Here is a 16,479-nt window from a genome sequence, read left to right as displayed (position 1 = left end):
TATATTAAGACTGGAGTAGTCATGGATGGAACTAGATCTTAGATGCTGTACAAGAAAAACATCACTGTCAAAAGTAGTTTACAGCAAGAAATATGGTACAACTGTTATCTTATGTAGCTGAAACTTAAGAAGAAACTGTAAAGTTCAGAATTCAGGAAATCATCTTAAACTAAGGTTTAATAATTACTAAAAAAACCTCTTGTATTTTATTCTCTAAGAAAGATAAGAAGCCATCCTACTATATTAAAATGACTTGAAATTTAAAAGGTCTTCATTATTTGAAAAAATAATTTCACCATTTCTTTTACTAGTTTAAAAGATTATATTTATGCCTAAGCTAATACATCTTTTACAGCTTATAATATCTTTATTGTTCTAATGATTTTAAGTCTTCAGGTTGGTTTTGGGTTTGGTTTTTTGCAAACTCGATGTGTGTGTGTATGTATGTATATAGACATGGGATATGTAGGGTACATAAATTTATGAGTATCAGACTTTGAAGACTGTTTGATCATACCTGCACACCCTTTAAATAATTCCTTGATGCAAGCATGTTAAGCCATTTAGATATAAACAGTTTTGAACACACTTTTATAATTGGACCCCGAAAGGGCTTTTAGACAAAAATCAAGCTGCTTGTCCAGCATCTCCATCAATTAACATCCCACTCTTCTTCAATTACAGATTGAATCTTGCATTCAGATCTGCAAGCTGCTGTTCTAATGCTTTGACTGTTTCAGAATAGTTTTCAAGTTCAATCTCATTTAGGAATGTCTTCTATTCAAGGTGCTGCAAAAACATCAAGGAACTACAGCAAGTACCTTCATATGTATGTAAAGTCCCAATATAAACAAGGTACAGCAAGGGAGACCCTGTGATAATCGTAAAACAAAAATCTGCCCCAGAAGACCTTAATCTGAAGGAACAATCTTTCTGAATTTGCAAAACTGAAATTTCTTTCTGCTTTTTATCTCAGCTTTTCAAAACGTTGAGATAAAAATCTGTCCTTTTTTGCACGAAGGGATAGTGAGCTTTTTAAAAAATCAGAATTAAAGCTTTGCATCCAACAGTACCGACAATTAAAAAATGTTTGATGCACATGTATGGTGCAACAACAAATCGTACCTACTGGAGTTGCTGAAACCTGGGAAGGTGGAGTTGGTTCTATGCCTATAACTTGCGGTACTTAAAGTATGTTTAGAAGGGTTTGGTCTCTGTCATATAATCTGGCTGTTGTCATGGCAAAAAAAACCCACTGGTTTCAGTGAATGGAAAGAGGACACTGTCTTTATTTCCCCTGTTTCTTGTAAATACTTTTCATTTTAGAACAGTTCCACCTGTGTTTTCCAGATGGGAACCTGGATTTGCTTGCTTTTTCAAAATACAACATTTATTGAAATTAGAGTCCTTTGACATAAACTTTTACTTGGAGGAAATTTCCACTTACATATGCTTAACAGAATACGTTTTAAAAAATTATTGCAGAAATTACTTTTTAAATCACTAGCCTGTAGGAGGGTGCCAGTCATTCATGCTGTATTCAGAACACACCCCACTAGAAATGAAAGTGTAGGACTTCTTTAGAAGCAAGATAGCTGCCCGTTGCTCCGGCCTCAGTATGAAGACTGATTGTCTGTCTTGACTTTCTAGACTTCTCACTTGCAAGTCTCTGAGATCATACCGAGCTGGCATTTCTAACACTAGCTCATTGAGTAGCAATGGAAAAATTTGGGCTATTCACCCATTTCTTGTGTGTGACGGCTTATTCTGCTTGACTTATTTAATATGCATCTCTATAACGCTTGCTTCTCCTTCATAATCTCTCTGACCACTTGCGTTCAGATCCATTTTTTAAACTGTGTTCATCACTTGAGCAGACTGTAGTCAAAGTACTGTCCATATGTCCTTTCATTTATTTAATTCCTACTGCAAATTCATGAGTAACCTTTCTAAACCTTTGTTTAGAAAACAGAAGAGTAATGATAAAGGCAGGATGATAAAGGCAGGATTATAAACTAATCTTGCAGATTAACAGAAAGCTCCTGGATTTAACAAAATAACAAAAAAAAAAAAAAAAAAAGAAAAAAAAAAAAGGAAATTGAGATCTTAGAAAAGAAAACATCACAGTTAATGTGCTGGCTTCACTAGATGATTGAAAAAGTGCGCAGTGAAACATCTGTGTCTTCAACCAGAAAACAAATGTGGAATTACATGCGTTGTCCAGATTAATTTATAAAGGTACTTTGAAACTTGGTAGCCTTTAATAAACCAGATGAAGGACAATGACAAGGCAAGGCAAGGCTAAGTTAATGAATAATGCTGCTTTTATGACCCCTTTTTGTCCCCATAGTCATTTAAAAAATAAAAATAATAATAATAATAATTAAAAGAAAACAAAAAACCCAAACAAAGCAAGTTTTCCTGTCTGGCTGTTGAGGAGAAAAATTGCCTGGTGCTGTCTGTTCTACATGTAGAGGAATAACATCTTGGTGGTGTTCCTAGTCAGTGTAAAGGAACTGCTCCTACCAGTTGTTGTTTCTTGTATTACTAAGTTGAAAGACAAATTCTAGAGCAGAGTGGCATAATGCTTAGATCTTAATCAAATTCATTCATAACTAAAAAAATCAGAAACTACCTTACTGGTTGTTTTTTTTGTTTGTTTTTTTTTTTTAGCTTTGGGGTTCAGAAAATTGAGTGGATTCTAGTCAGGACTACTTTGTTTAATCTAGTCACTGTACATTCTATGCTAGTAAAACAAGGAACCTATAAATAGAAAATACACAAAACCTTTTTTTTTTTTTTTTTTTTTAAAGAAAAAACAGAATTAGTTAAGAGTGTTGTTTATAAGGGACTGATAGTGAAATAAATATGCAATTTCCATATCCCTGTTACATGGAATAGGGCTTTGAAGAAGAACAAAGTATTTTCATACTTCTGAAATTCTTTTATAATTTGCTGTGCAGATTGATATGCAAGCCACTTTTAAATGTGATTATCAAAAGTTCACAATTCACTACTAAGATGAGTATTTATTCTCCTTTTCGTGAAGAGGGATGCTGTCAATCAGTATTATTTTGCTCAGTGGTAAAAACAACTGAGATTTGCCGTTTGACATTTGGGGTGAGAACCTGTATTAGACTGTACTAAAAGAGAAAGAACTATTGGAAAAGACGCAGCGGCAAGGGGAAGGATTGGAGAGCTCCTTGGAGAGCTTAAACACAGTGTTAATTCTAACAAAGGTTCAACACCATAAAGATCTTGAAAAAAATACTAGTTTTGTCTTTTTTTTTTTCTCGAAGTGTGGTGTTCCCTTTCAAGAGGAAGATGTGATTATCCTTAATGGTAATAAAGAAGACGTGGAAGTATTGAAGAAAAGAATGGAGGATAGAAGACTTAAAAGTAAATTAGAAAAGGTAATCTTTTTATACATTGTTTAAAACAAAATTGAAAGAGTTCTTGTCCGTAATGCATTCTGCTCTTAGATTGCATAGCTTTTTCTGCTAATCTTCATGCAGACTAGAGGATTTACTCAGTAAGCTGTGTTGTACTTCAGTGCTACTTTTAAAAGTAATGAGATTGCATGCATATTTTGCTAATAGCATATTGAAGTTGTATGTACTGAAAGTGTCTTTTGACTAACAGGCAGTGCATAGTGATCTGAATTTAATGCTATGGGTAAAAGGGACAGTGTGCCAGCTATACTTCAGGTTTTTCTTGAAACAAAGACTTTGTATTAGTTAATTCTAGAAATGAGCAAAATCATCTCTGTATTTTGTATGGTAGTTCCTGTTTTATTGTGATGGTACGTTATTAGGTTTTTGATCTCCAAGCATCCTCTACTGGCCACAGTCAGAAACACAATACTGGAATACGTAGATTCCTGGTCTGACTCTGTAAGACTACTGTTTGGAAATTTTGTCATGTTCTGTGGTGTTTATAGTCCTGAGTGATTACTGGCAGTGCTGATTCCCACCATACTGTTGAGGCCTTTGCATTTCTTTTTTTTCTATTTTTTTCTTTTTTTTTTTGTTTTTAATCTGACCAGGCAAAATGCTGTGAAAATAAAAGTCATTGCAGCTCTGCTATGTACTCTACTGTTCACTGCTACTCTGTGAAACGACAGTTCTGCACATGGGAGTTTTCGCAGTATTGCTGTTTTTTTCTGAACTGGCATTACTGTTCTGGAGGATGACAAAGCAAGCAAAAACTTCAGTGTTGACTCAGTCCAGAGTGCAGACAGATTAAGTCGCATCTCAAAAGCATGAATCATCGTTGTCTGACACTTTCAGCAACTGAGACTTCAGCTGGAGGTTGAGCATCTCGCCCCTATTGCTGCGCTTGATGTTATCTGCCTGTAGGATTAGATGGCATACAAATGCTTTCCTAGATTGTTTTGAAACAAATACTAGTTTACTTACCAGCGAGCATGTGATCCTTCTCGTCGTAGGGTCTTTATTCATCTGCACCAATACAGCATCATTGGGCCTGGGCAATAAAAGAAAAGGGTGGTTACCTATAGAAATCCCACTGTTCTGTTTCCTCTCTGTTCATAGCCTCTGCACTTAGTGTCCTATAGCTTCTGGCATAAGAGCAATACTGTAAATCTTATGCTGTCTCTTCAGATTTTTTTTTTCCAGTACCTTGTAATTAAATGTTTGAAAGAATTTTAAAGATAATTTGATGATAGAACATTGCAGATCTCAGTAGATGAGTAATCAACCCCCACAATAGTGGTCGTTTGCACTCAGTTTTCATTAGGAAGGTGGCCCTAACAAAGCACTTATAGCTTTGGTTCAAATAATTTGGACTAGGCTGAAAGCTGGTGCTGTCCCCAACTTTGCGCAGTAAAGAAGTACCTAAATGTGCTGAGCACTTCTGTCTCTTACGGTGTCAGCAGTCACTCGTGGTGGCAGACGAAACAAAATCATGCTTTGGTCTTTGGGCTCTATTTGCCTTAGGTGAATATGCAAATATTTTGTGTTTGTGTAGTGGAGACTGATATTACGGGCAGGTACAGTATTTGCAAATCTTTCAGCAGGCATCTTGCATTTCATCCTCAAGTTCTGATGTTTTTTTGCAATACTGCCTTGCCTTGCTGCGCCAGCTGGTCTTTTTGCAGCTAGAACCAGTCTTCTCTGCTGTCGCTGGCACCATTTGCTCTAATCTGAGATCTGTGAGCTCCAGTCCCAGCATCAGAAGACAGTGTCTAGTTTGGGGTCTGTTGGTACTGCTCTTCAAACCTCTTCCTCCGTTCCTTCTTTCAGCTAGGGGAGCAGTCCAAGTGGACCTCCTGTACTTGGAGCAGGAAGCACAAACTCCTTTTCTTTATACCCATGAGACAAAACATAAGGAAGATGCAGCTAGCACTAGTATAAAAAATTATTCAAGCTCAACTACGTTGTATGTGCCCATGATGAAATATGTAGAATATATATTCATTATATATAATATATATGCATACATATATTTACAGACATCTCATAATTCAGATGGCAGATACTGGGAGGTAACTGTTCTTGGTAAATCCACCCATAATAACAAAGGTGGAAGCACCCTGAAAAGAGGTTTTTCATGTACGCTGAAGGACACCAGGAGAGCCAAGTTTGCTTTTGGAGTAGTAACCCTCTGCCACCACCTTCTGGCGAAGGTTTGCAGCAACATGTGCTATGGCATTTTTTTCCTCAAGTGTTAATCATATGCTTGACAGCATGGGTTCTCCTAGTTTTTATAATACATTTAAATATATTTATTTTCTTTGATATTGTGTAGCTTTCTTGAAATATGTACACCATTCTGAATGTATACAGAGTCATCGTTTGTGATAATAATGCCAATGACTGTTCTAATACATCTTTCATTTTCAGCTTGGCATTTATATAATCAAAGCCAGTAATGAGATTCTTGTTGCTGTTGTTTGGTTTCTTGTGTTTTTTAATCTGGACAAACATAAATTAACTTGGAAAATCTGGTCCACAGATGCTTTTAAAAAATTTAGATTAACTATTTGCATCTTTTCTTCCCAAGCAATCCTGCAACAAAGGGCACAGTTATTGAAAGTTACCCAGGATGGATTTTTTATTAACTAAATAAAATTAAGTGGATATGAGATGCAAGATTATTCTGAAATTTTTATTGGAAAACGTCTTTATTGATTACAGTTAACTGTGTCCTGTTTAATGTTGTGCAATTTACTGTCCTGCCACCTGGGTTCAGAGTATCAGATTACCTTAATGATGATAACACACACCCTGCAGAGTACGCAAACCAAAATACCGTATCCAAACAGTTTAGTTTTGGCCTGTGTGATGTTCTTTAAGGTGCCTTCAAGGTTGCCAATGTTATTATTTTTTCCATATAGAAATAATAGCAAAAGTATGGAACAATATCGTGAAAGGAAGAGTTCCACTGTGTAAGACATAAAAAGGTACTAAATGGAATTGTGTGTCTATCAAATACAAGTTGGGAATTGTATATCCTTTCAGTACATTACCAGATTTCTGCTTGTGTTGTTTCAGAAATCAAAGAAATGTAAGTCAGCAGAATCAGCTTCTCGGCAAGATACCACTGAAGGTAATGTCACAGCTACAAATTACGTGTAGCCTTCTGAGTCATGAAGCAGATTCATGATTTCATTTTTTTTCTTCTGTAGATTCTCCAGGTCCATCAAAGACTAAGAATGGAAAGGATTGTATCAATTCCAGTTCTGGGGAAAAGAGGCAGATTATCTTCACCAAAAGTTCAGGTTGATGTTTATTCTTTAAATGTGAAAAATGTGAACAAATTGTTCTGCTTTGAAAAATATTGTAGGAGAGATTCTCTGGCTATTTTGTACCATAGTTTTCAGAAGCTACCCTCTCACTTCCTTTTTTTTATCTATCTTAGTAATAAAAGGTCAACCCCTGTCTTCAAGGGAGCCATAATGTCGTGGCTCACTTTTTGAAAGAACCCCCTCTTTCAGAAGTCTGTCCCAAAAGGCTGCCTTTCCAAGCTGGAGTAGGAAGCTGCCTCCTGAACATGGACAAAGCTCCTTGTTCAATAGAAACTGTACTCAATTTAACTTTTTCTTTAAAACAGAGCTTTGTTTTATAATCTGCAAAATCTACAAAACTGACTCTGCAGAAAGTGTGCAAGGGCTTCTGTTTATCTGGTTTTCCTTCTTCTGCGCAGTTTGCCTTTGTCCCATCTGCTATCCATCATCCTATACTTTGAGTAAATAGTCCATAGAGTAGGGACTGACTTCTTGATATACTTTCACAAAATGCCTAAAACAACAGGGTCTCTGCTCACGCTTGTGACTGGCAAGTGCTGTAGTGATGCAGGTAACTAATAAAAATAATAAACACTTTTCACCATATTGTATTTTTTTCACCGTGAAACAAGCCAGGTTTGCTTGTTTATATGATTCCAATATTGCTGTGCTTTACGTTGGTGGGAACCAACCTGAATGAATAAGATTAGAGATTCTTATTCACACAGTGATATCGTCGAGGGTTTGGTGTATCTGTTTTATTGGCTAGGAGGCAGTGTGAGGAGAATGAGTAGTTGTTTTCCTAAAGTACAAGTGGTCAAAAAATCTGTGTGGCAGTTTATCTCAACGAAGTGTATTAAAATGTCCCAAGCTGATGACTTGACTTTTAGTCCTCCGTTTTAGCTGCTAATTTGCTGTGTGTCACTGGGAGCAGTGGAACATAACTTCAGATGTTCTGATGTACCTACACTAGTCAGGCAGCTATGAGTAAACTTGGCAGTCCTTTAGTCCAAAGGATGGAGCCCTCTCTTTACGTACTATAGATTATGTTATTTAATGTATCCAATTCATACTAACGTTTTCATACAGAACTATAAGAATGGGTACATTTTTAAAGTCAGTCTGATGTTTCTGTGTGAAATATTTGATTGCGTACATTACAGCCACAGAAAAGGTCAATATAATTTGTTTGAAGAATCTGAGAATGGTTAAATGATGAACTGTAGATAAACTAGGTGAGAAGCTGGGAGAATTTCCATCAGAAATGCCTTACCTTCCCCCTACTGTCTGTTTTTATAAAGGACAGACTTTTAAAAATATTTCATTCCAGATGATTGTAGTTGCTCTTGGATGTTTAGGAACCTAGTAATTCTAATAAATGTTTGATGTATTTTTCTTTTCCAAGAGTGTAAAAGAAAAAATATACCTTTTGAAATGTCAGGTCATTGGTTTATGTTTCTGGCAACAGTTATATTGACAAGCAAGAGATTAAGAGGAGAGAGGGAAAATAAAGGAAAATCCATGGACTGAGGAATGCTAGTAGCATAGGAATTAATTTGTGAACATGGCACCCTAAGGTTTCTGGACTTGCAGCATACATATTCATTCTTCCAAATCCAGTGTTTGGTAATTCTTTCCAGACAACTATTGGTGGCATTAAAAGCAGCATTCTCCAAATACGAAAAGGGTCTGATCTATGATGATTTAGGATTGCACATATAATTCCGATGACTACATGCAGAAATCAGTGCATTTTCAGACAGGCTCCCTACGAGCTATTTACATGCCGTTGTGCCTAAGTTAAACTAAGTATGTAGAGTTTCTGTAGACTTGTACGCATTCATTTCTTTGCACAAGAGACTTGGCACATGCTTGTTAAGAAAGGGCGCGGGGCGTGTAGCAGTAGATCTAATCACTGAGAGAGATGGTATGAGAAACTGAGGGATGGGCATTTTCCTATCCCAAATATAAAATGATGCAGACCATTGTTATTGGTCATAAATGACTTTGCAAAGAATAAAGGGAGGAGATAGATTCCCTGGGGACAGTATGTCACAAGTTTAGCTTTTGTCATTTGATAGCTAATTTCTGAACAATACTTCAGGGTGGTGGAATACTTTCATGTTTCTTTCTTAAGACTAGAGTTCAGAGCCATTTTTCACTTAGAGGAATAAATGTTGTCAATACTGAATTACAGTGCAAGGGGTTTACATGAGTACGAAAGAATTCCTCTCTCTCCAAGATTTCTAAATGCATTTTGAGCATAAATTCTAAAAGCTATGATATTTTTGCTGTTAGGAACATGTTTGCTGTTGAGTACACTTGTAGGATATGTTTGCAATAGCCCTGAAAAAATGTATACACTTCATCTCTGTACACGTTATTTTTAAATGTTTTTTTTCTGTCCTTATTTAAATACTTTTATCTGTTGTAAGCTGTTATGCATGCTTCATTCTGTTCCTTTTTCTCTGTCAGATAATGGAAATTCATCTGTACCAGGAAAAGTCAATAAGGCTTCTTCTACTACTACGAAGAGATCCATTGCAGACAGCGAGGAGAAATCTGAGGCATACAAATCTATTTTTACATCACACAGCTCAGCAAAACGTTCGAAGGAAGAGTGTTCCAATTGGATTACTCACACAGCATACTATTTCTGAAACAATGATGAGCCTGATTGTAACATTCATTACTGCTTTCCTTCCCTAAGGCTTTTTCTGTACAACTCTGATACAGAACTTTTGTTGAAATCTGAGGTTATCTGGAATTATTCAGTTCGTAAGTTGTTTATAAACTGGTGAATAACTAATGAGCTTGTGTTAGTTGCAACTTCTATTGAATAAGAAATAGATCACCAGAATCCATGTTGTATCAGCAGACCTCATTCTGAAATGATGGATTATTTGCACAACTTTTTTTCTTTTCTTCTCCCGGTTGGATGCTGTCATTCTTAGTCACACCAGCTAGTGTCCTCAGAAGTAGGAGTGAGGGTAGAACGATCTGCCCACTGTCCTCTTCTATTGATATTTGCCACCACTGTAATTATAGTTTTCAACATATTAGTACAGAAATTCAAACTTTTTGAAACTTTCTGACAGTAAAAAGAGCAATAATGCTTTTCTTTTGTACTAGCTAACTGGGCCCTCAGTAAAACTAGTGTATTTTCTTAAAGGTTCTCTAGATATTTTCAAGTAATTTACCTTTTGATGGAATATATGAAAGCATAATCGTGAAAATGTTTGTACAACATTCTTCTTGTACATATTGTTGTAGCCTGTTTTTAATAACAGAGTATTCACTTGTAAATCATTATCTATAAAGATGAGCCTGTAACAGTAAGGCTGTTTTGTTCCCCAGAACGTTTTGGGGGTTTTCTTTGTGGGTGTGTGTTTTAAAGTTGGAAGTATCAGGTCTGAGCTTTCTTTTTTTTTGTCAGAGGATTAGAATACAGTGGAATGAAAGTATGAGTTTCCTTTTCTGCTGAAACAGTAAGGTTCTGTGTACATCTCTGAGGAGCAATTTGCATTTTTTAATGCAGCAGCTTACATGAAAATACGAGCATTTGCACAGAGTGAGAGAAAATCGGGTGGTGACAGAATAGGAGCAGGCAGATCTTAACTGGCTTTTTAGGGAGAAGCGACTGGGCACCAGTGTGATGTGAGTCAAACCCCTTGGTGGCTGATGGAGGGAACCCTGCAAGGCTGGAGTTAGCTTCTGAGAAGGTTTGCACTTTGCAGGCAATTGAAATGTGCTGCTTTCACAACATCTGTAGTACACATTGTTTTGTTTTCTGACATAAAATTCTTAACAGCAAACAACTATTTGATTGTTAATTGCTTGTTACAGAAAGATGCTAAGCATAGTATGTCACTCAGTTTTGCTTTTATATTTATGCCTTTTATCCCTGTGACGTTGATTTAAATAAAACTTGCTCTTGTCATATCACCATTACACTTCCACGTTCGGTTGAACAGATCTACAAGTGCTTATTGTGTCAGTGTTAGAACAGAATAACTTTTTATGGGCTTTCCCTTGGCCCTTTTATTCTTAGCTTTATTCCAAGCACAGGAATCCTTTTAAAATGTTAATGTTCCATAGCAATGATTTAGTGGCTGAATATTTGAATCCAATATCTGCATGAAATGACGAGAGGGAGGGATGGAAGCTTTTCACCTTCCACTCTTCCTCTTTTAAAATTAAAATATGCTTTTATAATCTTGGCACAAACTAACCAGAATAGAAATGCAGAAAGGAGGAGGCTTTTAAAACCACTGCATGATGTTACATTGTTACCTTTGTGTGTGAAAATGATTAATTATCCTCATAATTTATTTTTAAAAGTGTCCCCATTTATAATTGGCAATAGTTAATTGGAGATTCAAATGCTGTGTTTATATTTGCATAGGTGGTCTCCATGACTCAAGCATGTTGAATGAAACTGCTAGGATTTTATTATTATTTTGGTAGGTATAATTAAAAATTGGCTTGTTGTAGAATTTATATGGTGGTAAGCATTTTTGTTTTCCAAAGATGTGAATGCATATATACATCACATCAAACAGTTTGAGGTTTACTTGAGCTTCCAGGAAGCACTCAGCCACATTTTGTATGCATGTCTCGTAATCAGCTTTGTTCTCCCTGTTCTGTATTCTTTTCCTCTTCGTTATTATCCTTTATTATTTGTTAGTTACAGATAATGAAAGTACTGCACTGAAAGATATACTCTAGTAGGCCCTTTATTTGCAGTCTAACTCTGTTTTGACAATACATGTTAAGGTCCTATTAGTGCATTTTTCTTCTATTTAAATCAGTTATAAATCCTAGGGGGAATTAACTTAATGCTTTTGATTTAGCTATTACTTTGCTAAAGAATATGAGAAAACATTAATATGCAGTTTTGCTTCCCTTTTCTTGATAATCCGTTAGGCAAAGTCCAGCCTGCTGACTTGGCAACAGGCTTTTCTGCTCATTGGGGCATAACAGGGACTTCTTTTTTTCGATCTGACCTGCTCATCTATTAAAGTAAGTTCATGACTACCGTGATTTGGTTAATGTACTGATTCTTCATAAACACTTGGGTTTGTTATCTGGAATTGATAGTTCGTGCTATGCCACTTGGCTAGGATTTTGTTTGGTAGTTCACCATCCTGACTTTGTGGATGGAGTTCTTAAAATGTTTACGGTTTATAGAAGTGTTGTCAGTGACTGATGAGTTCTTTTCCTTCCTTTTACAAAAAACAGCTGTGAAGGAATGCGATATATTGTTGGCATGTGATGCAATTCATCGCCACAATTGACTTTTGTTAATGTAAAATAGAGGAGCAAAAAACTGACACTTCTGTTGTTGGCAGGCTGGGTTAGGCAGTTGAGCCTGGAACGTTGACTTGGCAAGTTTTAATAGATTCAAGCAAATAGTTTGCTGGAGGATGTTTGCTTTGTTGTGGTTTGCTTTTTGTGGGGGAGGGCAATTTAATTTTCTTTTAATGTAGGTGAATTTGAATGTTGGTGAAAGTTGAAGACTGCAGAAGTCTTAGAATCTGAAACCTGTATTTTTTGAGATGCCACATAAGTCTCCCACAGCAATGCATCCATGTGCCTCTGTTCTGGGGAGTTCGCAGAACAGTTAGTTCTGTTTCCATGATGCTCAAGCCTTGGCCTCTCTTCTGAAGAGCTTAAAAAGGATCCAATTAGTGTCAGTTGTATAATAGGGGGATTTTTTTGTGATGTGGAACCTGCCCACTGGGAACTGGCCTGAAATTCAACAACTTCCTTCACATAGCCCAATAATCAAATGTTGGTCATGAAACCTGGCCCAGATATGCACTAGTGAAAAGGAACCGTAAAGCTCTGTATCCTGACTTACAGACCTGTGAACCCTCTGTCTTTCTGCACACTTGCAGAGCATTCAGTCCTCTCGATGTTGGTACCTCTCAAACTGAAAACCTGAGGGTGTTCACACACGCAGACTCGGCGGAGATCAGCCTGGTATCAGTGTTCAATACTGCAGCTTAACTCCCTAGTCATACCAAATCGGATGTGGTATTTCATGCTGTTTCGCAGGATATCCAAAAACTACCTTTTCCCCTTGTCCCTGACAATTCATAACAGCGTCTGGCCTGGGGAGGCCGCCTGTAGCCTCAGACGCTGCGGAGCAGCTATGATGCCCTCCTGCCGCTGATAACCAACTTGTGCTCGCCTGTGCTGACCTGCGAAGAGAACCGGCGGTGCTGGCACCGGGGCTTTTGGTCTTTGTGGAGGACAGCGAACCTTGCACACCTTGAACCTTGCGTGCCTAACGTCCTGGAGCTGACAAAGGTGGGTTTGGAGTGGATGGCTCTTTCCTGGCTCCTGCACACCGCAGTAAAAGGTGACTTTCCCCCTTGACTCCCTAACCTCTAATACCTCCATTCTTTGTGCATCTCCTCACCTCACCACGTTGCCGGTACTGTCGGCTCCTTCCCACGTGTCTTTCCTAGCAGTTAGGCTGGAGGTACGTGCCGATCAGCCTGCTGGCAGGTGGTGGCGGAGCTCCGCAGCCTGTCCCTCTGTGCGGGCATTGCTCTTGGAGCTCTTGTCTCTCCAACCATCTTTTTCCACAAGACCTCTAAGAATGGCATATCTTTGAGGCTTTTATATCTCTGTGAATCTTAGTTGAAATTAAACATATTGGTTTATAATGTTGCTGATACAAGTGAGGGTGTAGCAGCCCTGAATCTCTAGAAAACGAGACTAAAATCCTTCAGACAAAAAGCAGTACCCCCAACAGCCTTCGGGAAGGCAGAGTTGAGGAGGAACACATAGTATCTGTTCTGGAAAGATGACAATTTGGTGACATCCTGCTGTTAAAACTCTGTAGTTAATGAATAGTAAGCTTCAAGGGACAGAGTTCATTCTATAAGGATATGTTAAATTTTATTTCCCTTGACTATTTTTTTAGAAGTAATTGTAGAACTGTCTTCTCTCTAATGAGAATAAAGTTTGAGAGGCATAGAGTGGGAAAATGCATGTGGTTTGCTAAGATGGTTGGGAGATTTTATTGGAATCTCAGAACCTCTCTGCTTCGGTCTCCAACTTCCATGCCATGAGATCATCACATGCCTCTCAAATTGACCGAAAAAAGCTTAAAGTTCCCTTTAAAACACGATGCTTGGTAGATTAAAATATTTCTTATTAATGTCCTATTCTTAGCTAAACTGAACGAACTCAATTGTCTTTAAGTGTCCTGTCTTGCTTGCTTTGCAGCCTAGACGCCAGTTGCAGTTGGTATATTTTGCTCAGGATTCAGAACTGCAGTGGCCCTGCCAAATAGTTTCTTAGTTGCATTTAAAAATAAAAGGGCTGTTTATACATTACAATCCACAGAGGGTCTGAAATCAGTATGTCCTAAGATGAATACAAATCATAGACAAAAAGTGTTTTGTTGGAAGGCTTCACAAATATGGAACCGATTACTGCTAGAGAGCGCAATTTCCTTCTGTAAGATGGAACTGATATAATTCCTTCCTGACAGCTAGAAATTATAACTGAGTTGGGTTTTTTTCTGTGTTTTAAACTTTACCCACCTTCAAAATGAGCAAGAGGGATGGAATCCTAATCCATCTGCAATTGATGGGAATTCTGCCTGTAAGCCAGGATTTTAATCTAAATATCCATCCAACTGCCCAGTTATGTGGAGGTACTGCTAACAATTTCATAGCTGTGGTTTTGTCAAGCATTTAACTTCATGTGGATTTGAATCTCTCTTACAGGTCAGTGACAGAATTCAATTTGCAAATTGACCACAGATCTTTTTCAGGGAAGAACCAACTTCAGTATGAGATTGAATGAAATGAAATTCTCTTTTTAAAACGTTGCCCTACCAGCTCTTTGTAACACATCCAGCAGAATGCAACCTTTGTGCAGTATCTGTGACATCTTTAAGAGGTTTTCTCAAAAGTTAAGGGTGTGAGCTGGTGAAAAACAACCCCTTCCCCTCGTAGAAGCATTCATCTCTCAAACCGCACCACTACGTTTTTTCACCCAGTTTTTCCCTTGTTCCTTCTCATTTGCCTCCTTCATTTCTGCTGCCTACAGAAATCAGAGAGTGCTTTGCTTGGTGATGGCCAGGAGAGCAGGGAATAGGGAATGACCAGGGCGATCCGTGCTCGGGGCCTGCAGCCCTGTTGCTCTCTGGGGCTGACTTCCATCGGTCAGGCACCCAGCCAGGCTCCCGCACTGGCCCAACGCCCTCCGTCTTCCAGGCCACGTCCTGAATTTGGTGGCAGCTCCAGTCAGGATGGGCTCGTAGCTTGTCACTGAACAGATTCCTTATTTTGCTCCCTGTGCGTGGCAGTTTTTAAAGAGCAGAGCTGGACCCACAGTGGAGAACATCAAGACATTCAATCTCTTTCCCTTCCGTGTTACTGGTGAGCAGGTGTTTCCCTCTTCCGTCTGTGATCTTGGGTGGATGTCCAACCTTGCACTCCTTCTCTCCCATGTAAATTATTTCCCCACAGTATGAGGATGTCTTAAGACTTAATTATTACGTTTTGAGGACGGAAGATATCCATTTCAGGGTACAGCGTAATTTGTAAACGGAAGACAAGGAATGCTTTTCCGCCAGCTGTCAAAGGCTGACTTGACTCTGGACAGAAATATGTTGTTAGCCTAAAATAGAAACAATTTGACTGTAAGTTTTCCTAGCAGTCATGAATGTCACATTTTTATGCCATGAGTTTCCTGTTTTTTAATTAAAAGTAATTCTGAGGAATCACTTAGTGTCCACTTGGCCGCGATAAGTGGGCTTTGCTGTATTAGCATTGAAAGGGCTGCATTGAACGGGATGGGTGTAGCTTTCTTCAACTGCCTACCAAGCTAAAGAAATGCAAAGCAGCTTATTGCTCAATTATGCTGACTTTAGCAACTAGGTAGGACAAATTAAAAAAAGAAAAAGGGAATATCTAGTCTCAACCTGGGTATTTAATGGGTCCCAAAATGTGCTGAACTCTTTGGTCTAAATGGGCTCTTTAGTGTGGTGTCAAATAAGTTAAAAAGCAAGGGAGCTTTACAAAGCTTCCTTCATTGTTTAAACTTGTTTAACTCATGTTAAGGCTAATGTACATTTATTCAGACTGACAAAGTGCTGAATTTACACAACAGGGATAGTAATAATTAGGTCAGATACTTTTTACGTGGCAATGGGGGGGTGGGAATACTTGACTCCTTTATGCCTAGGAAGGGAAAGGCCTGAGCCGGGGAGGCCAGCCGCCAGGCCTGCCCTGCTCCTCGCCCCGGCGCGGTGGATGCCAGGGCCCGGGCCGCAGCGGCCAGCGGGGCTTTGCGCGGCCGTTACGTGGGAGAACACGGTGCTCCTGGTGCGATTACAGGGGGTTTAGGGAGCCCGTAACTGTCCTTCAAAGCTGGCTCTCCTCTTCCCTGCTGGGAAATGGCTGAGACCAATAAATTACACCGACGAAGATGAAAACTCAGTCGTTAAAACTGTATTGTTTGTTCCAGCGTATGAAGTGGAACTCTAAACTTTCACGGTGTCCACTTAAGACTACCTAGTTCTTATATATTTATCGGAAATGTTTCCCTTAACTATTAACATCCCCAGGGAGATGAGATAGGATGAGGTGTCTGTCTCTTGCACCTTTCTCGGAGATGTTTGGTGCTGGTGACTCCTAGGACAGAATCCCGGATTAGTTAGTCCGTGGAGCTGATCCAGCACAGCAGGATTTGTTTCTCCAAGT

General features: G+C 38.5%; 1 protein-coding gene across 7 annotated transcripts in view; it reads left to right on the top strand.

Moving 5' to 3' along the window:
* Nucleotides 1-16,479, top strand: part of RTF2 (replication termination factor 2) — a 50,788-nt gene that overhangs the window by 19,443 nt on the left and 14,866 nt on the right. For 2 of the 7 annotated variants that reach the window (XR_014229689.1, XR_014229690.1), the window contains exons 6-9: nt 3,300-3,413; nt 6,516-6,570; nt 6,650-6,742; nt 9,224-13,063. Coding sequence is in view for 2 of the 7 variants with exons in the window: in XM_082326271.1 (XP_082182397.1) it covers nt 3,300-3,413; nt 6,516-6,570; nt 6,650-6,742; nt 9,224-9,408 (447 nt within the window). In the remaining 5 variants the exon portion in view is untranslated. Of the gene's footprint in view, nt 1-3,299; nt 3,414-6,515; nt 6,571-6,649; nt 6,743-9,223; nt 13,853-16,479 lie in introns of those variants that run through there. The other 5 variants (XR_014229691.1, XR_014229692.1, XR_014229693.1 and 2 more) reach the window with 5 other exon arrangements.

This window comes from Platalea leucorodia (genome assembly GCF_965183815.1).
Source record: "Platalea leucorodia genome assembly, chromosome: 13".
Classification (NCBI taxonomy): domain Eukaryota; kingdom Metazoa; phylum Chordata; class Aves; order Pelecaniformes; family Threskiornithidae; genus Platalea; species Platalea leucorodia.
The sequence above is the reverse complement of the archived record's forward strand: the minus strand, read 5'-3'. Positions and strand labels throughout refer to the sequence as shown.